Source organism: Nicotiana tabacum, chromosome 24, assembly GCF_000715075.1.
Source record: "Nicotiana tabacum cultivar K326 chromosome 24, ASM71507v2, whole genome shotgun sequence".
Classification (NCBI taxonomy): Eukaryota; Viridiplantae; Streptophyta; class Magnoliopsida; order Solanales; family Solanaceae; genus Nicotiana; species Nicotiana tabacum.
The window spans coordinates 90,601,036-90,626,248 of NC_134103.1; the positions used below are offsets into that span (position 1 = coordinate 90,601,036).

Consider the following 25,213-nt stretch of genomic DNA (forward strand, 5'->3'; position numbering starts at 1 on the left):
GAAAGTGAGGAAGAGAATGAGAATATGAGTGAGAAATCTAAAGGCTTTATGACTGGGAACACTGTCATAGCCCCTTCAAAAGAAGCAAGTGGAGAGAAATGGACTAAAGAACTTGGGCCCTTGTTAACTCCTTTCACTGGAGATGAGGAGGTCAGCAGTGATGAAGATGACTTGCCCTTGTATGAGGTAAGGAAGAAACCTAGGAAGACTCTTGTGAAAGCAACAAAGTCTGCAGTTCCAAAAAGAAAAGAAGTGGCTCCTCCCGCCAGGACTCATCTTACACGGAGTAAAAGAAAGATTGTTGATGAAATCATTAAGGAGTCCAGAGGTGCCAAGAAGCCAAGGAAACAAGTTTTAGTTGTAGAACTTGTGGTTGAGTTGGATGGAGAAGATGAGTCTGAGTCTGCTTTGCTAGAAAAGTCCTCTACACAAAAGAGAAAGGTTGCCAAAGCTACAAAAACTGCTACCCCATCTGCAAGGGCCAGTAGAGGAAAGAAGAGAAAGAATGTGCCAGCTATGGTTGATAGACTCATAGAGTTCAGGAACATAAAAGTGCTAATTAATGGGAAGATTCTTGCAAACACTGATGAAAATGGGATGGCTCAACTGGTTGCAAAATTGAGTTACAGGGATGGAAACACATGTTCGTCAAAGCTTTCCCCTTGTATGTGTTCCTGTTGTGGCGGAGTTCTACGCAAACTTCAAATTTGATGGAAATGTGGTCAAAAGTAAGGTAAGGGGTTTTGAAATGGAGTTTGATGCTGAGGAGCTGGGGATGCTTATGAATATTTCCTATTTAGGATTTGACAATTACCTGAAGAAAAAGTGATCAGCCATAGACAATGATGTTGACATAGGAATTGTGGTCACAAGGAAGTTATCCCAAAAGTTTGAACTGGATCTCCCCCAGAAGGTGTACAAGACTGATATGACCCCCTTCCACAAGTTATTGTTTCACTTTGTCGATTCCTATTTTCTGCAGAGGTCTGAGAGAAGGCATGAGGCCACTCTGTTAGACATGGATGTAATGGAACTTCTTGACACTTGTAGACCTATTAATCTCCCCAGCATGATGATTCAGCATGTGGCAAGAACTGCATGCACTTCTAAGCCTAGGCATGCTATGCCTTATGGCTTCATGTTGACTGAGTTGTTTGACAAGCTCAACATTGCCTTGCCTGAGCTTAAGTATGGAAATCACAATGATGGTTTGAATGCAGTTACGCTCAAACAGTGTGTCTATGAGGAGATCAAGGCTAGAGGACCAACACGATCTGTTATTCTACCTGGATGCAACAAGGCACCAGAGCTTAGTAAGAGGTTGGAGTTGGCTGTTGAGGAGAATGCCAAGCTTCATGAAGACAATGATGAGCTGAGAAAAGAAACCATGCAGCTTAGGGAAGAGCTCAGAAGAGATAGGGAAGCTCATGCCCAACAGATTTCCACTCTTGTGAAAGCATTGACCGCCTCTATATCTCACCCATGAACCTGTTCCTTTCTAGTGTCCTTAGTCTCTTTTGCTATCCCAATGATGCTTTAATCCTTTTTCTCTTTCTGTTCTAGTCTGAGTAGGTTACAGTATGTTTAATTTATTTTGTTCTAATGGTTTAAGACAAGGCCCTAGGCTTATTTTGGCACTACTAAATGACTTCTCTTATACTACTTTAATGCTTCATACACTATTGGATCATCAGCCTAGATTGTTTGCTATGATAATTCTTGAGCGTGTGTTGTAGCCTGTATGGCCTTGAATTTTACATTAATTGTGCTTCAATGTCTAACATCTTTTAATTTTTTTTGATGATACCAAAAAGGGGAAGATAAGGTTGGGGGTGTTGCTATGAATATGTATGCCTATGGTGTAATGTACATGTTGATTGATTGCGACTTGTTATGATTACTTGGTTCTAGTGTGTACAAAGTATGTCATCATCAAAAAAGGAAAATTTATTGAGTATTGAGATTTTGATGATTAACAAAGTTTGTTTAGATGCAATGTTCGAAGAACCAGGTCCTCAACGTAGCTGCTTAACTATTCTAAGAACTAGCTCCTCAAGGTAAAGGACCAGCTCCTCAGGTTGATGATTGAACGTCTGTGCAAGACAGTAACTTTATCTTAAAGTTACTCAGGTCCGAGTTTGGTGGAAGAAGACTGCTACATGAGATAAGGGTTGTTGCACAAGAAGATATGGATAAATCAGTAAGAGACAAGAGTCCCAAAACTTGTGGAGTCCTTGGAACAGTAGGAGTCCTATCAAACGAGAAGCTGACTATGCATAGGACTCCTAGAAGATCTTGAAGTCCAACCATTTAAATACTATCTATTTTGGACTTCTGAGATTATCCTTTTACACATCAACTGAAGAACTGCATTTTGTACACTCTAGTCGAGTATCAGGGTTGTGTTCTTCTTGAGTCAGTCTAGTGAAATGTGTTTTAGGAAATTGAATTGTAATCAAAGTGTCACAAACAATTAGTGAGTTGGAGTGAGTGTTTTCTTTACAAGTTAGAGTAACTTGTGAATCAAATAGTCGTAGTAGGCGTACTAGAGAGTATTGAATTACAGTCTCGTAGTTGATACATTTTGGCTCATTGCTCTAGTGGAGTTGAAGTTGAAAATCCTACATAGCAGGTCGTGGTTTTTGTACTTTTTGAGCCGAGTGATTTTTCACGTAAAAATTATTGTGTTTACTTTACTGCTTATTTTACTTTACGTTTAAGGAACACGGTAAAGAATCAAGTTCTTTAGTAATTCATACGGGCACTCAAACTAACAAAATATGTGTGCATAAAGTATAAACACAAATCATGGGGGAAGGAGGGGGGGGGGTGTAACTGTTGTCCGCATTTTGTTCTTTTCTTTTCAGGAGCATGGTATCTAAGAGCCAAATAATCTAAAATTTCACCATAGTTATGAAAGTAGTTCAACTTGTAGCTATAGCTAACTACATTAAAAATATATATATATATATTATTAAAATCTAAGAAAAAGTTCACGCAAAACATATACTGTAATCAGTCTGACGTTATACAATAAGTAGTTTTTTGTTCCTAATACCTTTCATAACAACACTTACCTGCGAAGTATATATGTGAGGTAGCTCTAGTTCTACAAATACTTCACGTACTCGAATTGCAGATTTAACAGAATGCTTACTTTAGACTCATATATACTATTCCATCTGAAAGCATGATGCTGTTAAAGTGTTAGATAACTATGCTATGAAAAAATAATACGTCTCTGCAAATAAGAATATCCATCTATTAATTTCTGTTGCCTTTAATTATGGGATTTCAAATAAACGATTCTTGAATTATTTTTGATTAATTTAATTTAGGGTGAAGATCATAGTCATGTGATCTAAAATCGCAGGGAAACCTAAGGTTATAGCCTTATAAAGCATTTATTCCATAGCATAATTTGATCAATTTTAGAGGCAGAAGTTGAAACTTCCCATGTGCAAAAGTTGCTTCCTTTTGAATGATATTTTAGTTGAAATGACAAGGACCAACGTTAAAAGTTTCAATGGGTTGCAACAATTTAACGTTATCCTATGGGTTCAATTTTAAAACTTTTAGTATTTAATCCATTATATTTTTAAAGTTATGGGTTCATATCCACTATTTTTGTAATTTTAATAAATTTTTACATATAATTTTTTTACACCACGTCAAAAGTTATGTGTTCAGTTGAACCCGTTAGTTGTTGACTACATCCGCCTCTGAACGTCCAAATTGTGTAGCAACGAGTACCGGATGATATCCCTGAGTGCTGCATCATTTTTAAGAGCTCATTTTCCAATTTCAAATATGTAGAATTACAAAAATCATGTAAAATTATTAAGTATTAGTTTTACGCAGGATGTTAGCGCAATTCCTCACTTTTATTTGGGCTTGAGGTAGAATATAATTTGCGACTCACATACTTAATTTTTAAAAAATAATACAAGGTTAATTATAAATGAAAATTTAGATAAATAAAGGTGAAGCAACCAACAATATAACTTCATTAAAAATAAGATAGAGGGACGAGCATCTTCTTTAACCTAAATGCCTAAATGTAAAACTATAAACTAAAATACCTCCTAGCAAGCTTGAAATTCGTTTAAGGAGATGCGGGAACACAGTATGCAAAGTTGTTATCATACAGAGAGGATTAAAAAGCAATTCAGGCTCTTTTGGTCAATATTTATTAGATTGAAAATAAAAAATAAAAAATATGGACTAAAAAATATTGTACCGAAAAGTTGTGTTTTTCGGCGACTGTGATTTTTGTGCGAGACAGTGAAAGTCTTGTGATTTTTCTTATTAGAAAACATAGTTATATGAATTTGACGAAAATAAAAGTTATGTACACTAGAACAGAAGTAGACTTATAGAATACGAGTAGGTATCCAAAGTGGTGCACTCGTGGAAGCAAAAGTAAAGCTAACCATAGAAATGTGGAATAGAGGATTTCTTGTACAGTAAAGTTAGTTACTTCAGCCTGCAATATTTTGTAGGATCGAATACGTTAGCAATGGCTAGAAAATCTCTGAGTTCCATTCTCAAAATAAAACCATAATACCTGTGGCCAGTCATTAAGATCGCTAACAAAAAAAAAAAAAAAAAGCTAACCTTTTTGACAAGTTGATTAAAAAAATTCTTTTTCTTTATCTTTTGAAATCGACTTTCTTCGAATTAATAGTCAAAATATTAGGCATGAGGGGAAGAGAATAGTTAGTGCAAGAAACAAGATTCTAGCATAAGTAAAACAAAGATTAATATCTAAAAGCATTAAAAATATTTGACAAATTGGAGGATAAAATCATAGATTATATGCATGTTGTTGATTGTTTAGAAGCATCTAAAATACTAACAAGCAATCAATTGTTCCTAAAAAACGGGTAGCCTGGTGCACAAAGTATATTGCGTTCACGCAGGGTTCCGATATAATGTAGACAATCTATCCTAATGCAAGCATTAATGACTACTTCCACGACTCGAATCCGTGCGGAGATAACTTTGTCGTTGCTCCAATGCTCCCTTCAACTGTTTCTATTTCTAAATTAGTTGAAATCTACTACATGGAGATCAATTTTATCCAGGTTCATTTCATTCGAATGGGAAACATAGACCAAGAAATTCTATGACCCATGGCTTTAGGTTTGAGTTAAGATTCTGAAATTCCACTCCCTAGAATCCAGCTTTAATTATCCCCTCACAGCATAATCCCTTTTCCCCATTGAGAATAGCATTCTGTGGTCATTTCTATCAATTTTAAGCCAATCATTGACTAGTCAGCCCACCCCACCCCCAACTACTCGAGAGATGATTTTAATTGTTCTTATCTTCTTTTTTTGTTTAAGTTTCTTGTCCTTCAAAGTAAAATTAAGTTAACCTCAAAAAGGAAATGGAAGTACAAGAAAGAACAAGAGCACATATTCTCTGCTTTTAAGTGGAGAATATATCATGCAAATAACACAAAGGAAACAACAGAGGATAAGAAGAGGAAGAAAATAAATTGGATAGAAAAGAGCAAATGGGGTTCTATTCTAAACTGTATGAAAAAAGCGAGAAACAACAGTCATGGCTTTTTGGCAACACCAAGGATAAATTAAGTACTTTCTTGTGACATGCTTATTAGAAAAGAGCTTGGGTCCTTCAAAGCAGTGGCGGAGTCACATTGGCCCGATGGCGCTCAATTGAATTCCTTTTGTTGAAAGTTACCCTATGCATAGGTGAAATCTTTTCTTACGTATATATATTGAATGTTGAATCTTATTAAAACAAGGAAAACTTCCAGATGTGTCATTTTAGCATTTTTTTGAATCCACTGGTCCTCGATCCTGCCTCCGCCCCTGCTTCAAAGAGACATGACATTAAAGTTATTACTACTACATGTTTGTAGCAAAAACTCAACCAGACCAAGTTGTTAACCTTCACAAACCAAGATTTTCCAAGATGAATTAGATGATAGTGTGTTTTGTTTTACATTGATAGGAGAAAAGCTTCCCATTTTCTGTCCTCTCTGTTCATCCTTTCCCTTGATGAAGCCGAGGATGGTCCTTTGAAAAATTAAGATCACTACTTAAAAAAAATCATCTGTCAAAGTCTTTGTGGACAGAATTACTCGATATCTATGCTAGTAGGATTAACATGTACAAATTCCAAACTTCAGGAAAAGGATTAGCTCTGAGGGCTGGGCACGAGGTCCCAGTCCCGAACCCGTCGGCTGTCGGTGGACTGCTCGAGCTGCTCCCGCGGCGAGAGCGGGTCGCCGCGTGCCGGCCGGGGGACGAACTGGGAACGGTTCCTTCGGGGGCCTTCCCCGGGCGTCGAACAGCCAACTCAGAACTGGTACGGACAAGGGGAATCCGACTGTTTAATTAAAACAAAGCATTGCGATGGTCCCTGCGGATGTTTACGCAATGGACAAGAGTGGATTGCTCTGGCGGTGAGCACCCTCCACTTCCAACTAAGAGGTTGTGAGTTCGAGTCACCCCAAGAGCAAGGTGGGGAGTTCTTGGAGGGAGGGAGCCGAGGGTCTATCGGAAACAGCCTCTCTACCCCCGGGTAGGGGTAAGGTTTGCGTATACACTACCCTCCCCAGACCCCACTAGTGAGATTATACTGGGTTGTTATTGTTGTTCTCATAAGCAAAAATGAATCTGGTTATATGCGATGAAAGAACATTAAAAAACATGGAAACTCTCATATTGATCAGAGCATCAGAGAAAGTATTCAGAGCTAGCACTTGCTACAACTACCCTTATGCCAGAAAAAACATTTGAGATTCTGTTTACCACTTCAACTAAAGGTTGTAATAGATTCCTTTAAACTGAATACAAAATGCATTACTCCAAACTCCATAAAATACTCTAACATATAATAGTCACCTTATTCTTTATTTTCTGCAAAAGTTCAGTTCAACTGAAACTAATGTGCATATCATGTCAAGATGAGGAATTTTCACTTTTTTTTTTTTTTTTTTTAATCAAATTGTATCTAATTAAACATACAAAACATAAGCCTAACCAATAATAATGTCAATTTTTCTTTTTCCTTCTGGAACCTAGCGTTTCTTAATTTTGCAATGCAATAACCTCATTTTGTTCAACAGCGGCAGATTTTCAACTTGTATTCTCAATAGCCAAAAGGTAGACCTAGGTTCCAATGCTTAGTATGCGAATTTATTCTGCATTATATTGGCTGTTCATCAGTTGATAATATTCTTTGCTTATTTTAATAGGCTGTGTTAATATCCAGGTTATAATCCATTAGCCAAAACATGAAATGAAGGGAGTGGCATGCTTTTCAACTAACATATCATAGCCATTAAATGAAACTTGAAGGACTGATCCAAGAAAATATTCAAAGTATAAATGATCTCCAGGATCAATTCCTTGATAACAGTAACAAGATTCTCCTTTGAAAATATTATCCAATGTAATCGTCTATATCTATACAGTAGATTGAAATGCTACACAGCTCAATTTATACTAAAAAGCTTCCTCCCTCCCTCGATCAATCGATGCGCACTACACTCTTTTTTACTCATTGTAATAGTTCCTAATATATTCCTATGAGCAAACATGAAAAAACAGATATACACTTAATAACACAAAGTAAACGAGGCAGAGGTGCAAAATAGGATAAGCCTTTAGCTTAGTATGAGTTCCCTGAAATCCCTACAAAAACTAAACAGATAAAAGAGAAGGGAAAAAAAAGTTTCACAAAATTAGGATGTTCTTTTAAGAAGAAAACTATATATTCAACATATGAGGATAAATTAAGTTTCTCAAGCTTGTCCAAGAAAATAGAACTACGATTAAAAACAAAGTGAACTGTATCTTTATGTGTCGTATGGGCACGTTTCAACCCATAAACGGGCACAAAAGTTATTTTGTAAGAACAGGATATATAGATTCTTCAAGGGTACCTCCAAAACCAATTAAGACTTAAGTCAAGGGATCGGTAAATAGGGATCTTTCAGTTGCGAGTAGTCATGTTTTCCATCAAACAAGTATTGATTTATTTATTCTTTAGAAAGGGGTCCCAATGCTTTGGAGATGGCCATTTCATACCAATAAAAGAATAGAAAACTTTTAGCTGGAGGTCCTCTTCTCTCTATTTTAGGCTGAATAAGTACCAAGTTTACTGAAGGAGACAACAAGATAGTATTCTTCATTCGATTCCTAGCCTTCAGACCAAGCGAAGAAGCATCTCTCCACTATTTCTTTTTATTTTATTTCTTCATCCATTTTCCCTATTCACATAAATTTTAAAATACCATAGAATGAACAGAATGCTCAAGATATTCAAGAAGTTCATATCACTATGTACAGGCCAAGATGTTGCATTAAAGTTATTAACCATCTAAAACTGGCATGCTTGTGTCTATACCGTGTCTAAACATCATAGCACTGGACAGAGCAAAGAGGCGCTGCTGCAGGCCAACACCAACATAAATTGCGCACCCCGCTCCCCATAAAATTAAAAAAAAAAACGTGCAAGACCTCGAAGGGACATTCAAACTTCATAAATAGATGAATTTTTCCTCATACCTGAAATAAATATATGCAAGCACAAATCTAGGGAAATGGGGAAATGAAATTGAATAGCATGACATGGCTTGACAAACAAATAAGAAAGAAAAATTATTACTAGCAAAGCTTTGGTAAAACAATGAGGTTTAGAAACTCAAGACACTAGATTATTTACTTTTGCCAGGACAAGCTATAATCAACATAATATTCATAGAACGTCCATAACTAAACAAACTGAAACCAAAGAAAGAATGTTCATATTTTTTGTTTAGGCGTTCAATAGGAGAACCATCTCAACCATTTTCTTACCTTTTTGCCTTTTTTTCTTCCATGTATCTAATTCCCAGTACTAGATGCTGCAGTCAATAGAATCTTCCATTCGAAAGCGTAGATGGTGTTGTAGTTTTCAAGACATCATAGATAGTGGATTCCTCCCGTCTCCATCAGGAAAAAAAAATATTCCACTATTACTTCTCGGAATATGGTTCCCAAACTTTGCCAGATAAAGAATATGTTTGCATAGAAAAAAGTCTTTGCTGGATCAATTCTTGTACCTATTGTAAGGTGTGTAAGTGTTTCAGGAACTTATAGTGCAGAGGAATATAATGCATGGTGCCTTTCCCGTAGATTAGAAAGCGAACTTGCATTCTGGACCCATAAATGTGTAAAACCAACACCTTTATCTTTAGCTGCTATGAAAATTAGATTGGTTGAGAGTCGGAGGCAAATTCAGGATCTAGAATCATTGAGTTTACAATGAGTGTAATCTTATTATATATATACATTTTAAATGTTTTTTTCTTCGTATATATACCTGGTTCGAGCAGAAAACAATTGGTTCAGTTAAATCCATAGAATCTTGCCTTATATCTTTTTTGTGGATTTGGTCAAAGAAAACAATGAGATATATATAGAGTTGTAGCTGACACCTTTGTTTAACCAAATGTAAAACAATGTTATATACTGTGAGGAATAGTAAAGAATCATTACTTGCTATTAAAAAGGTAAGAAAAGACTGGAGTCACTGAACCTGAAGCGACATCAGATTCCTTCCACGTACGTGACAAATACTTTGTCGCCCATCATTCCTATAAATCCTACCGTAAGACTTATTTGCTGATCATCATATATTCATATTCAAGGCCAGAAGATGTACCATCACCACCAAGCTGCCAATATGCACCCTTCGACAAGAATGTCTTTCCCCGAAAGGCATCTGTTCCTGCAAGCTGGGAATGTCAATGGAGACTCAGGGCTTGTTCTTTCGACCGATGCTAAGCCAAGATTGAAATGGACAGCAGACCTCCATGAGAGGTTTATAGAAGCAGTTAACCAACTAGGTGGAGCAGACAGTAAGTGCACACAAAATTTGTTAATTTGGATAAGCTCCATATATATGTATGTTATTTTTCATTGAGATAATTAAATTCACCATTCTTCTTTTGCAGAAGCCACTCCGAAATCAGTTCTGAAACTTATGGGGATCCCGGGACTAACCTTGTACCACTTAAAGAGCCATCTTCAGGTTAGTTTTTATTCATTCCTTGGTTTACAAAATTAGATGTGAAGAAACTAGACATTTCAAGAGGGAAAATCAGACATGAAAAACCTTCATAACATAGCTGCCATACACCATTCCAAACAAAAAACATTTGGTTAAGAGCGAAAAAATCTGCCAAATCAACTGGAAAGACCGTTAAAATTGTTTATGTCAAATAATTGAAGAGCAAACCTGTCATTCAGTCATTCAGATACGTTTGAATTGCTCATGAAAATCTAATTTTCTATTTTGGCTGGCAGAAATACAGACTAAGTAAGAACCTCCATGGACAAGCAAATATTAGCGGGGCCAATAAATCTGGTAAGAAAAAGAAATCCAATATTTTTCAAGGATATATATATCCAGAAAGCTTCTTCCACAGATAGAGAACCTTCATATACTTATTGTTTGTAAATAATTACAGCAGCCAGTATAGAGAAGATATGCGAGAGCACTGGAACCCCTATGAGCAATATTCCAAGCATTGGACCCCAACAAAACAAGTACGAATTAAGAGAATTGAATTGTTAATATCATCCTGCTTCATGTCCAAACCATACCTTACACTATCGCGACCATAAATTTCTTTTTGTCCAGCAACATACCAATAAGCGAAGCAATACAAATGCAAATTGAAGTCCAAAGAAGGCTGCATGAACAGCTTGAGGTAAGAAACTGTTGCAAAATTTCTCTTACATAAGTTTAGTTAGAACCATAAAAGCCAATGTGGAATATGTTAGTAGCAACAGATGAGACATCCTGTGTCATAATCTGAAGAAAAGTCAGAAGCAATAGATTGTTGAAACATTATCAGGCATTTTCATTTTCATTAAAGAATATTGATTTACCAGAACCATATTTCTCATATTTGTGGAAACAAGATAATGGAATAACAGCTTGAGCAAGTAGTTTAATAGTCCTAGTCCAAAATAGAGATTTTGCTCTAAGGAGTAATAATTTAACAATGTGATTCTATGCAAACATTACTAGTAATGAAGAATCTTCCTTACGGGCTTCTGATGATGACTAATTGAACTCCAATATATTACTTAGTCTATTTTCTGGTCCCAGATAGTGCTTTTGTTTTAAGACTTGACGATCCAAATTAAGAGACTCTGCATAGATTTACTTCTATCCAAACTTTACAAGTCAATGAAAGTTTTCCTTTGCTGGCATCTAAATGAGGCATAATTGAACTGATATAGGTGCAACGACATTTGCAGCTAAGGATAGAGGCTCAAGGGAAATATTTGCAAGCTGTGCTTGAGAAAGCACAAGAAACCCTTGGAACACAAAACTTGGGAACAATCGGATTAGAGGCAGCCAAGGATCAACTGTCTGATTTGGTATCCAAAGTATCCAACCAATGCCTTAATTCTGCTTTTTCAGAGATAAAAGAACTTTCAGGATTTCACACCCCACAAACACAAGCAACCCCGCCAGCAGATTGCTCAATGGATAGCTGCTTAACGTCCTCTGAACGCCCCCTGAGGGACCTGCGGGAAATGCATAATAGCCAGATTGGTTTGAGGCCTTTAAACTTCGGACCATGTACGAAGGATATTGAAAATGAGACCAGGTTACAGCAGACTGAACTAAGATGGCGTGACGACCTCAAGGAGAACAGAAAACTGTTTCCCAAAATGGATGGGGATTCAGAAAAAGAATTTACCAAAGAGACAAGTTGGAGCAACTTATCAATGAACATTGGACTTCAAGGAGGAAAACGGAATGTTAGCAGTACCTACTTTGATGGAAGACTTAATGGAATAAATGCAGACAGTAAACTATTTCATCAATCTTCTGAGAGAAGTGATTCAATGAAACCAGAGAAGCAGATATCGTCACAAGAGTATGAGCTGCCTTACTTTGCTCCTAAGCTGGACCTAAACACGGATGACCAAACTGATGCTGCTTCTAGTTGCAAGCAACTTGACTTAAATGGTTTCAGTTGGAGCTAAGAGATCTCATCTCCACACAGAAGGCGAAGCATGACTAATTATGTCTCATCTCCACCCCGGAAGAAAATAATGTGTAAGAATAGAATTCCAAATTATATATGATACCACTGGATCTGCTGGGATCTCATTTTCGGATCTAATATCTAATATTCTGGGTTGCATAGTTTTTAGCAGTACAGGATATGCATAACCTTTAGCAGTTGAATGTTCCATATATCTATAATTCTTGAAGTAAAAAGCCTTTGCAAGGTCATATACAGAAACCAATTCTAATCAAACAAATCATGTGTTAAGCACTTTCCTCCATTTGCAACTTCAGAAATATTGCAAATGCTTCGTCAATGAGAATCAAGTCTTTAACTCCACAAATCAACATAAGCTCTCCGAATTATGTCTAAATATAAGGAGCAGAAAACTGTATTACAAATCCATGTTTAGGGGATGGAGAATCTATATAAACATATTTTATAAGAAAATATATCATTCTTCCTCAATTCAAGCTCTTCAACAAAGATGAGAGAAAAGGGAAAAGAATTGAAGTGGTGTTCTTTGAGTCAGTTGACAATCAATAATAGATTTCTTCATGCTAAGACTGAAGGTTTTATAACTAATCAGAAATAAGATCCATTCTAAAGCAGTTTTCTCAAGTATCACCCGAACAACTAAAGATGAAAAGCAACACAAGTGATATAGATAACTACTTTGGCCTATGAATAAACATCAAAAATAGAGAATTAGTATTTCTCCGTTTACAACTTTTTATAGCGAATGTTTCTGTCCAATTTCCCGTCTTATTCTTTTAACATCAAAATTGTCTTTACACTTGTTGTTTGTTTTGGATAATACACTTGGATTAATTAATAATTTTGCTCCTGTATTGACCAACATCCGGAATTTCATCACCAAATAAGCATATGGCAGCAATTATCTTCATACCAAAACACTCATGTACTACATGCCATAGGCTTGAACAAACAAAATATCCTATAGATGTACACAATTGCAGAAATTCAAAGTAATAGGAGTATAATGTTTTGAGAGGCCCATTCATTACAACCTTCGCTTAATAAGAAAATGAACCTTGGGCCTAATTCAAACCCTAAAAGCTAGCTAGAGAATTACCAAAGACCATATAACTTATAAGAAGACTAAATTCACATTCCCCGCCCAATTGGATCCCATGAATTAAAATTTCAGTAAAGACGTCAACTACCAATAGCCAAAGAGTAAGACACAGTACACTTCAACTATAACTTCTTAATAACAATTACAATATTTATGGAATGTGTAAAATAGGCGATTCTACCATTGTACAGCGTCTCACCATTTTGAAACAAGAATCAAAATAGAAAGTGAAAGCCAAATTACAAGAAAAGTAACATCCTTAATCTACCAAAAAAGAAAAGGAGAATCTGTTTTGTTGATAATGATACTCGAGTGAACAGTAAATAAAAAAGGGCCTAAAGAGACAAATTCCTCTTGTATATATATGCTTCAAATGAGTTGTTACCATTGATAAGGTATCGAATTTCTTCTTTTATAAAAAGAGATCTTATCTATATCTGTCTGCATGAATGCATACCTTACAAGGAAAAAGAAAGAAATGCCCGTTCGCCATTCTCAAAAGCTTTAGTCACGTGATCTCCTGTTTGGAGTGATCTTTTACTTTCATGGAAATTCGATACAAGTTTTGTCAAATGAGATAAGAATGACAAAATTGACAAGACAAGACAGCTAGAGGATGGCCCATTCCAAAATGCTACAATGACTTTGGGCCGAATACAGGCCCAAATAACATATACTCTAAAGATGAAATTGGCACTTTAATCCCAGGGGCAATGAAACAAATAGGATCATCTGGTGCCACTGTTAAAAGTTTTATTAAAAAAATTTTGTTTTGAATTTGGAGAAGTCTTATGGTGATTTGTCGGGTTCGAGAAGAGGGGAGGGCGATTTTAGAAGTATCGGGAGAGTTGATCAGGCAGGACATTGCGTGATTTCAGATCTTCGATGACATGACCCTTGATAGAAAGGTGTGGAGGTCGAGCATTAGGGTGGTAGGTTAGGAGGTAGCTGAGCATTTTTCTACTTCGTTCCGGGTGGCAGGCTGGTCTAATAAGGTTCTGTCCTATGCTAGCGATTATTGTTGTGTCCATCCTATTCTTCCGTTTTTCATAATACCGGTACTTATTCATTGGTTTTTGTTATTGTTTTTCATCTATTTTCTGGTTCTTATGATGTTGGTATTATTCCTATGGTTCTATTGATGGTACTGATATATTATCTCTTTTTGTCTTCTTGAGCTGATGATCTTTCGGAAACAACCTCTCTACTCTCCGGGGTAAGGTAAGGTCTGCGTATACTCTACCCTCCCCAAACCCACTTGTGAGAACTCACTGGATTGTTGTTGTTGTTGTTGCTTATGGTGATTTATCAAAATTATAATGATTTTCACAATTTTACAAGTTATGATGATCGTCACAAAATTTTGACGATTATATTTCCTTGCAATTGGCCACAAAAATTTAACCAATCATCAAACAAATTTGCATTATAGTTGAAAATTCTGGTGTTCGTCAAGCTTGCTGGTGCTTGAAAATTTTGACCAACGTGCTTTAATTCTAATGTATACCTATTTTCCCAGAATTTCTTAACAAGGTCAAAATATAAACAATACTAGTAATTTTTAAAAAGTTCGTCCAATCGTCATTTTCAGTGAATCCAAAGTGATCTCATTTGCCAACTACAGTAATTACTCCATTAGAGCAAAATTTTATCCTCATGAACGTCCGAAGGTGGTCTTCGTCGTAATATTCGCCGGAATTAGCAATGGTAAGCCGTCGAAAATGAATAGGACGACCTTTGTTTCGACGAACACTGGTAACTCGTCTGTGTTCTTTGTCCTTTGATACCTTGTTTGAGTGTATGAAGTTTTTAATTTGGGTACAAATATTTTAAGAGAAAACACTTTTATTGTTATAAAATAAAGACTATAAATTAAAAAAACTGAAGGCAAATATAGAGAGAGATTGATATATTATTCAACTTCACACTGATGTACATAATGAATTGAAAACTCCTCTATTTATAGAAGAAAAAAAGCAGACGCGAGGCTTTTCAGAAAGCAGCTGCAAGTCTTTTTAGGAAGCAGTTGCGAGGCTTTTCTTAAGATGCTTGTAAGTTGTCTGCATGAGCTACTCGCAACCTGCCTGTTTAACAAGAAGCTGTTGCAAATTATTTCATTGAGTTGCTTACAACCTGCTTGTATCAGTTGCTTGTAGATAAACTTCAATAGAGTACTAAACAGATAATCTTATTCAGGAAGATTATCTATAGCGGAGTAATAAATGGACATCAACAATATAATATTTTTATAACACTCCCCATTGGATGTTCATTAAAAGATAATGTGCCTCGTTAAAACCTTACTAGGAAAAATTCAGTGAAAAAAATCCTAGTGAAGGAAACAAAGTACACATATTTAGTAATATGCATTTCTAGGTGCCTCATTAAAAATCTTACAAGAAAAACCTCATGGGAAAAACCTTAGTAAGGAAAAAAGAATACAACGCGTATTTTATCACGACCCAACCGATGGGCCTTGACGAGTGCCCGAGTCTACCTATTGAACACCCCTAAGCATAGGTCTAAGATAAAACATGGAATAAGTCTAGGTTATGCATAACATCTGGCAATAAACTACTGAATCATGTGAATAACATACGCGAGAAAAAATATGTCCAAAAGACATATGTACATATATATACGGAATACGGTAGGGCGAGCCGACAAGGCCACATACTATCCAACTATACATGACTGTCTACAGACCTCTAATAGCGTATACAACTATATAAAGGACGGAACTAGGCCCCGTCATACCTATATATGTATACAAAAGTATCGTACCAAAATTCAATAGCAGCTCCGGATCAAATGGAGCACACCAACTATCGCTGAGCAAGGATCCTAAGAATGGGGGACCGTCAACCTGTCTACCTACACCTATAGCATGAAACGCAGGCCCCAAGCAATAGGGGCGTTAGTACGAATAATGTACCGAGTAAGTAAGGCATGAAAAGTAGTATGTAAAAGACATAAAAGAAACATGGAGTAAAGGACTCAACCTGTGAGTCTAAATAGCTTTGTGAATCATGAAACTTTTATAATATCATTCATATGCGTATAAATGTCATATCATGCATAGGTATATGCGTACATAACATCATCATCAAGCCTCTAAGGGCATCCCATCATATCATCTCGGTTTCTGTGGGCGAAATCATCACTGTATACCAACTGATCAGGTGGAGGTGCGCATATAACGCCATAACCTTTTTCTATATCCCATATGCATATAATATACGCGTATATAACGCCATCTGGTCATGGGTCAATGTACATGTATAAATGAATGCAACGCATAATGAAGTAAGTCAATAAGATCTCTCAGAATGTCATAAGATCAATATACCTTCGGATAAACTTTATCAACTACGTATTTTTTCTGAGACCCATGAACAGAAAATATAATAATAAGACACATGGGGAATCAACAACATAGGTACCCCTAGTGCTTCTATGAATAGAGGCATTTATGAAAGTTGTGTGTTTGCCCGTTTCGTTTGTATCGTATGGAACATGCCAAAAAGGAAAGAAGGGATGGATTTAACATACCCTTATTGCTTGGCTAGTGATAGCTCACGAGTTCCCGTATGCTATACGAATGATAATCTATATTGTATAAATGATTTGGATCACAATCGAATCAATAAACCAAGAATTGGATTCATTACGGCATTTTATCGAACACTTAGGGTGCATAAGCTTCATCTCATCCTACAATGGCAATTCAACACTACTAGCTCTTCTCCTCTACTCACAACACAACCACCATCACAAACAACTATACTTCACAATTTTCAGCCATAGGATACCTTAAGAAACCACTCAAAACCGTTCAACAACTACAACACTTCATCAATAACCAAACTATGATCCAAATGACCTCAAATACATGGAGAAGGGTATGATATTACCTATAACAGCAAGGATAACAACACATATACATATTTATAACTCTATTTTCAGCCCTTCAACACAACCAAATCCTCTTCAAATACACTATAAGAACCTTTATTTCTACATCAATAAGAAATTAAAGTGGATTTCTTTAAGTTGAAGATAAACTTATCTAGAAGGATTGTTGAATTCTTACCTTAATTATTTAAAGAAAAGGGATGAGATGAACTGGAGATAAGCCTTCCCAACACCTTTACACACAAATCTTTCAAACCAAGAAGAAAATTGCAATACAATTTCCTTAGAGATAGATATCTGTAAGGTGCAATTGTAAAGGGTTTCTAGTTGATTGAGATGGGGTTTATATGAATTGAATAATGTGCTATGGTTAATAACTTTGCTGCCTCAATTCAAGTTAAAGAACTCTTCATACCGTAAGAAAGAACTAACTTTCATTGATGCCTTTATTCGAACTAAGAAACTAATTTAATTCAAATAGTATATTAACACAATTCATAATCCCTTGGACCGTGGGGTCCACTTCCTATATATTTTTAAAAATATGAATTGTCCACCCCTATATACAGCCACCAGATCACCTATCTAGAGTGAATGAGTCATTTCCTCATTTCATATTATGCATCCACGTGAAAAGGTGTCCATCCTCAATTATGGTAGGGTCTTTTTTTATCTTTAGCTAATTCCATTATTGATATTTCTTTCACTACACTCCGAAATTTAACTAATGCACGTCGTAAACTCTTTGACCTCAATTTGATATATACCAAGTTGTTTAATACATTTATTAAACTCGTTATCAATGTAATCAATACTAGTCCGTAGCCTATTTTGCAAACACCAACTATTGTTCCTAACCATCATCGTCACACTTATAAGTCTTACATCATTTCGAGACTTCATCGTTTTATATATCATGCTCATTTTTTTTGCATACTTAGATATGGCCAAAATTCTTTCATGGCTCGGGTCTATTTACATATGTCGAGCGACTGAAGCCATAGACTGAAAGCACGGGATGTAACATCCTTTCCCCCTTTAGAAATATTCGTCCTCGAATGTTAACTCTTAGAGATCTATAGAAATTCTGGCAGAGTCTCCTCTATAACGGTACTAGTACCAACCTATCATGTAGAAAATCCAAAAATACAAAGCCACATAGGGTTACAATCATCAATAACACCAATGGCCTCACACGACCAATGGAAGTAACTAACACAAGAATCTAGTATCATATACGTATATGAAGGATGTGATTTCTCAGTTTGATCCTCCTCTGGAAGCGGAAACAAGTGAGGATACCCAGTCTTCATGTCTTCTTCAGCTTCCCAAGTCATCTCCTCCACATTATTGTTTCTCCAAAGTACTTTAACCGAAGCTACATCCTTAGTTCTCAATCTCCGAACTTGTCTATCTAGTATAGAAATGGGAGTTTCCTCGTATGATAGTTGCTCCAACCTGAACATCATCAACTGGAATGACTTTAGAAGGATCTCCAATACACTTACGGAGCATGGACACATGAAAGACTGGATGTACATACTCTAAGTTGGAAGGCAAGTCTAACTCATATACTCTTGGCCTACTCTGTGTATAATCTTATAAGGTCCAATGTACAAAGGGCTAAGCTTTCCTTTCTTACCGAATCTCATAACGCCTTTGATTGGTGATACCTTTAGGAATACCCAGTCATGTACCTGAAACTCTAAGTCTCGTCGTCGATTATCTGCATATGACTTCTGACGACTCTGAGATGCTAATAGCCTTTCCCTTATAAGTTTAATCTTCTCAACTGCCTGATGTACTAACTCTGGTCCTACTAACTTAGTTTCCCCAATCTGGAACCATCCGATAGGAGACCTACACTTTTGTCCGTAAAGAGCTTCGTATGGAGCCATCTGAATGCTGGAATGATAACTATTATTATATGCGAACTCAATAAGTGGAAGATGATCATCCTAGCTACCCCTGAAGTCCATCACACAAGCCAGTAGCATATCCTCCAGTGTCTGAATAGTACGCTCAGCCTGACCATCTGTCTGGGGATGAAATCTTGTACTAAGACTTACCTAAGTCCTCAATCCTTTTTGGAAGGACCTCCAGAAATTAGCTGTAAACGGAGCACCTCTATTTGAGATAATAGATATAGGGACACCATGAAATCATACTATCTCCTTAATGTAAAGCCTTGCATAATCCTCTGCTGAATATGTAGTCCTAACATGTAGAAAATGGGCTGATTTTGTAAGTCTATCAATAATAACCCATATATAATCGAACTTACGCTATGTACAAGGTAAGTCTATGATGAAATCCATATTAATCACTTCCCATTTCCAAGTCAGAATCTCTATAGCCTGCAATATCCACTGCGTTTCTGATGCTCAATCTTAACCTGCTGACAGTTTGGGCACTGAGCAACAAACTTTGCTATATACTTCTTCATTCCGTTCCACCAGTATATTCCTCTGATATCATGATACATCTTCGTTGCTCCTAGATGAATAGAATAACGAGAATAGTGAGCTTCTCCCATAACCTGCTGGCGTAACCCTGCCATATTAGGAACACATAATCGACCTCGATATCTGAGGAATCTATCTTCTGTAATCTCAAATTGTGTCTTCTCCTTTTGAGGGGTTGTATCTCTATAGTGAGCTAGCAGAGGATCTTTATATTGGCGTTCCTTTCCTTCAGTTACTAGAGAGGATGTTGCCGTGTCCTGAATAGTAACTCCGGTACCACTTGAATTTAGTAATCGAACTCCAAGATTAGCTACCTGATGAATCTCACGAGCTATCTCACTCTTCTCTGGCTGTAAATATGATAGGCTATCCATATATCTATGACTGAGGGCATCGGCTATTACATTTGCCTTTCCTGGATGGTATAGAATATCAACATCATAGTCTTTCAGTAGCTCTAACCATCGCCTCTGACGTAAATTCAATTCCTTTTGCTTGAATATATACTGAAGGCTCTTATGGTCCGTATAGATATCAACATGAATTCCATACAAATAGTGCCTCCACATCTTTAGTGCATGAATCACCGCGGCTAACTCTAAATCATGGGTCGGATAATTCTTCTCGTGGTTTCTTAGTTATCTAGAAGCGTAAGTGACAACCTTACCATGCTACATTAATACACAACCCAATCCAACGCCCGGAGTGTCACAATAGATAGCATAACCATCGGTCCCTTCTGGAAGTGTCAGAACCGGTGCTGAAGTTAATTTGTCCTTCAATGCCTGGAAACTTCACTCACAAGCATCAGTCCACTGAAACTTAGTTGCCTTCTGAGTCAACTTTGTCAATGGTGCTGAAAGAGAAGAAAAACCCTCTACAAATCTCCTGTAATAACCTGCCAAACCCAGGAAGCTACGAACCTCCGTCGGTGTCGTAGGTCTAGGCCAAGTCTTCACTGCCTTAATCTGCTGTGTATCAACCCGGATACCCTCACCTGAAATAATATAATCAAGGAAGGCTAGAGAATTCAACCAGAATTCACATTTAGAGAATTTTGCATACAACTTCCTTTCTTGTAGAATTCTGAGTACAGTACGTAAATGATCTGCATGTTCAGGCTCTGAACGGGAGTAAACCAAAATATCATCTATAAATACAATCAAGAACTGATCTAGAAAGGGTCTGAACACATGGTTCATCAAGTCCATGAATATTGCTGGGGCATTGGTCAACCCGAACGACATAACTTGAAACTCAAAGTGCTTGTATCTGGTCCTGAATGCTGTCTTCGGAATATCTTTCTCTTTAACCCTTACCTGATGGTACCCATGCCTCAAGTCTATCTTCGAGAAACAGCTGGCACCCTACAACTGATCAAATAAATCATCAATTCTCGGGAGCGGGTACTTATTCTTGATCGTCTCCTTATTCAACTGCATGTAATCAATACACATCTGCAAGGAACCATCTTTCTTTCTTACAAATAACACAGGTGCTCCCCAGGGTGATGTACTAGATCTAATAAAGCTTTTTTCAAGCAAATCCCTCAATTGTTATTTCAACTCTCTCAGCTCTGCAGGTGCCATTCTATATGGAGGAATATATATCGGCTAGGTATCTGGTAATATGTCAATATCAAACTCAATCTCCCGCTCTGGCGGAAGGCCTGGAAGCTCATCGGGAAACTCATTAACCATCGGGATAGACTGAAGGGTCGGTGACTCTGCTTTCACATCTTGTACCCGAACTAAGTGATAAATATAACCCTTTCTGATCATCTTCCTTACCTTGAGATAGGAAATAAACCCACCTCTCGGCTATGCAGCATTTCCTTTCCACTCCAGAACTGGCTTCCCTGGAAATTGGAACCGAACCATATTTGATCTACAATCAATGCTAGCATAACAAGAAGCCAACCAATCCATACCTATTATAACATCAAATTCCACCATATCTAACTCAATCAGGTCTGCTACTGTAGAACGACTATGAACTACTACTATAAAGTCTTTATATACCCGTTTAGCTATCACTGGATACCCAACAGGTGTAGATACCTCAAAAGGTTCAATCAACTCAGGTTTTATCCCAAACTTACTAGCAACCAACGGAGTGACGTACGATAAGGTGGAACCTGGATCAATCAATGCATATACATCATATGAGGAAACTGATAATATACCTATAATAACATCATGTGATGACTCCTGATCTTGTCGACCCGCTAATGCATAAATACGATTCTGAGGACCGCTCGAGCTAGATGCTCCACTTTTACCTCTACCACGACCAGCCGGTGCCTGTGAACCTTGCCCAGGGGGGGCGTACTGATGATGACGAACTGGCTACAGATCTCACTGAATGAACTATACATGCACCGCCTTTCGTCGGACAATCTCTCATAATGTGGCTTGGATAACCACAAGTATAACAAACACCCAACCCTACAAGGCACTGCCCGGCATGCTGCTTACCACACTGAGCACATCGTGGCAAGGTTGGCCTCATCTAACTTGACTCACCCCTATACTGAGAACTAGAGGCCCTGGAACTCTGATTGGGCCTTGAATATGTGGAACGATCAAATCTCCTACCGGTAAACTGAGGGGGTGCACTAGCCGATGGCTTAGCAGGATACCCCGGGTATTGCTGTCACTGACCACCTCGAAACTTACTAGAAGGACCTGAAGATCTCGCTCTCTTACTCTGGCTCCTATCATGCTCACGATCGGCCCTCTACTTCTGCTTACGCTCCTCTACACCCTAAGTGTATGGCTGAATACAAGAAATATCAATGTCTGGCTGAAGTGAGACTGGCATACAGTCATTAAGCAGGTGCAGCTCCAACCCCATCATGAACTGGTGAACCCAATCCTCCATCTTAGCTAAAATAGTGGGAGCATACCTAGCCAAAGAATCAAACTGAAGGTTGTACTCCCGAACACTCATATTACCCTGTCGAAGGGTCAAGAACCTATAAACTCTAGCTCGTCTAAGTTCTGGTGGCAAATAATGACGAAGAAAAGCCTCTGTAAACTCTTGCCATACTGCTAAAGGGGCATCCTCGCCTCTGGACAACTCCCAAGACTCGTACAAATTAACTGCAACATCCCGAAGTCTATAGAAAGCTAGCTCAACTAACACAGTCGCAGTGGCCTTCATTACCCTCAAAGTTCTCTACATCCTATCAATAAATACCTGAGGGTACTCATTTTGATCTGCTCCTGTGAATACGGGAGGGTCCAAATTAATGAAATCGCGAACCCTCGCATTGATGGCCCTATCTGCATGTCCGATACCTACCTCCTGGCGTCGAGTCTGTGCGGCCACTAATCGAGTCAATAGCTGAATAACATCTCTCATCTCCAGACCTTGTGCATCTGGCCGAGGAACTGGGGGTACTGGGGCTGGCGCTGGAGCTGGTGCCCCTCAGATCTCTTCCAGAGAGGGTAGGATATGTGAAGTCTCACTATGTGACTCTCCCCGAGCCCTGTTAACTCGTGACGCTCGACTTGTAGTCTCATCATCCACGGACTTGCCCTTCTGGGCGGCTGTAGCCTTCTTGGGCATCGCTGAAAACATAACATAACGTTAGGAAAATGAATTCTTATATCGCATGATCTAAGATAAGAAGGGAGGGTAACATCCTATATGTCCCGCAGCGTCCTGTTTATAAGTGTGGTGCATAACACACTCATAAATAAGACTCTACTAGACACAGTCTGTAGACAACCCTCGGATGGAACTGCTCTGATACCACTTTTGTCACGACCCAACCGATGGGCCATGACGAGTGCCCGAGTCTACCTATTGAACACCCCAAAGAATAGGTCTAAGATAAAACATGGAATAAGTGTTGGTCATGCATAACATCTGGCAATAAACTACTGAACCATGTGAATAACATACGCGAGAAAATATGCCCAAAACACATATGTACATATATATATACCGAATACGGTAGGGAGAGCCGACAAGGCCACATACTATCCAACTATACATGACTGTCTACAGACCTCTAATAGAGTGTACAACTGTATAAAGGAAGGGACTAGGCCCCGTCATACCCATATATGTATATAAAAGTATCGTACCAAAACCCAATAGCAGCTCTGAATCAAATGGAGCACACCAACTCTCGTTGTGCAAAGATCCTAAGAAGGGGGACCGTCAACCTATCTACCTGCACCTGTGTCATGAAACGCAGGCCCCAAGAAATAGGGGCGTCAGTGCGAATAATGTACCGAGTAAGTAAGGCATGAAAAGTAGTATGTAATAGACATAAAAGAAACATGGAGTAAAGGACTCAATCTGTGAGTCTGAATAGCTTTGTGAATCATGAAACTTTTATAATGTCATGCATATGCATATAAATGTCATATCATGCATAGGTATATGCATACATAACATCATCAAGCCTCTGAGGGTATCCCATCATATCATCTCGGCCTTTGTGGGCAAAATCATCAACGTATACCAACTGATCAGGTGGAGGTGCGCATATAACGCCATAACCTTTCCCCATATCCCATATGCATATAATATACACGTATATAACGCCATCTGGTCATGGGTCAATGTACATGTATAAATGAATGCAACGCATAATGAAGTAAGTCAATAAGATCTCTCAGAATGTCATAAGATCAATATACCTTCGGATAAACTTTATCAACTACGTATTTTTTCTGAGACCCATGAATAGAAGATATAATAATAAGACACATGAGGAATCAACAACATAGGTACCCCTAGTGCTTCTATGAACAGAGGTATTTATGAAACTTGTGTGTTTGTATCGTATGGAATATGCCAAAAGGAAAGAAAGAATAGCCTTAACATACCTTTATTGCTTGGCTAGTGATAGCTCACGAGTTCTCGTACGCTCTACGAATGATAATCTACATTGTATAAATGATTTGGATCACAATCAAATCAATAAACCAAGAATTGGGTTCACTACGGCATTTTATCGAATACTTAGGGTGCATAAGCTTCATCTCATCCTACAATAGCAATTCAACACTACTAGCTCTTCTCCTCTACTCACAACACAACCACCATCACAAACAACTATACTTCACAATTTTCAGCCATAGGATACCTTAAGAAACCACTCAAAATCGTTCAACAACTACAACACTTCATCAATAACCAAACTATGATCCAAATGACCTCAAATACATGGAGAAAGGTATGATATTACCTTGAACAACAAGGATAACAACACATATACATATTTATAACTATATTTCCAGCCCTTCAACACAACCAAATCCTCTTCAAATACATTACAAGAACCTTTATTTCTATATCAATAAGAAATTAAAGTGGATTTCTCTAAGTTGAAGATAAACTTATCTAGAAGGATTGTTAAATTCTCACCTTAATTATTTGAAGAAAAGGGATAAGATGAACTGGAGATAAGCCTTCCCAACACCTTTACACACAAATCTTCCAAACCAAGAAGAAAATTACAATACAATTTCCTTAGAGATAGATGTCCGTAAGGTGCAATTGTAAAGGGTTTCTAGTTGATTGAGATGGGGTTTATATGAATTGAATAATGTGCCATGGTTAATAAATTTGCTTCCTCAATTCAAGTTAAAGAACTCTTCATACCGTAAGAAAGAACTAACTTTCATTGCTGCCTTTATTCGAACTAAGAAACTAATT

At 37.6% G+C, this 25,213-nt stretch overlaps 1 protein-coding gene and 1 long non-coding RNA gene across 6 annotated transcripts; one reads left to right on the plus strand and one right to left on the minus strand.

The window, feature by feature from the left end:
• Nucleotides 1-5,515: 5,515 nt before the first annotated feature.
• On the minus strand, nucleotides 5,516-13,766 carry LOC107809957 (uncharacterized). Of its 3 annotated transcripts, none has more exons than XR_001653525.2 (4): nucleotides 13,612-13,766; nucleotides 10,629-10,717; nucleotides 8,838-9,757; nucleotides 5,516-5,840 (listed from the first exon to the last, which is right to left on the minus strand). It is a non-coding gene; the product is annotated as an uncharacterized LOC107809957 (long non-coding RNA). The 3 variants fall into 3 exon arrangements; XR_001653526.2 differs by lacking the exon at nucleotides 5,516-5,840 and having other exon boundaries at nucleotides 8,615-9,217; nucleotides 9,343-9,757; XR_001653530.2 differs by lacking the exon at nucleotides 5,516-5,840 and having other exon boundaries at nucleotides 8,615-8,966; nucleotides 9,083-9,757.
• LOC107809956 (myb-related protein 2-like) lies at nucleotides 9,679-12,311 on the plus strand. Of its 3 annotated transcripts, none has more exons than XM_016634663.2 (6): nucleotides 9,679-9,880; nucleotides 9,977-10,053; nucleotides 10,329-10,389; nucleotides 10,493-10,571; nucleotides 10,666-10,735; nucleotides 11,274-12,311. In XM_016634663.2, exons 1-6 carry the CDS (start codon nucleotides 9,679-9,681, stop codon nucleotides 12,027-12,029), a joined length of 1,245 nt encoding a protein of 414 aa, XP_016490149.1. In that variant the 3' UTR covers nucleotides 12,030-12,311. The 3 variants fall into 3 exon arrangements, with proteins under 3 accessions (XP_016490149.1, XP_016490151.1, XP_016490150.1); XM_016634665.2 differs by having other exon boundaries at nucleotides 11,292-12,311; XM_016634664.2 differs by having other exon boundaries at nucleotides 10,496-10,571.
• Nucleotides 13,767-25,213: the final 11,447 nt, after the last annotated feature.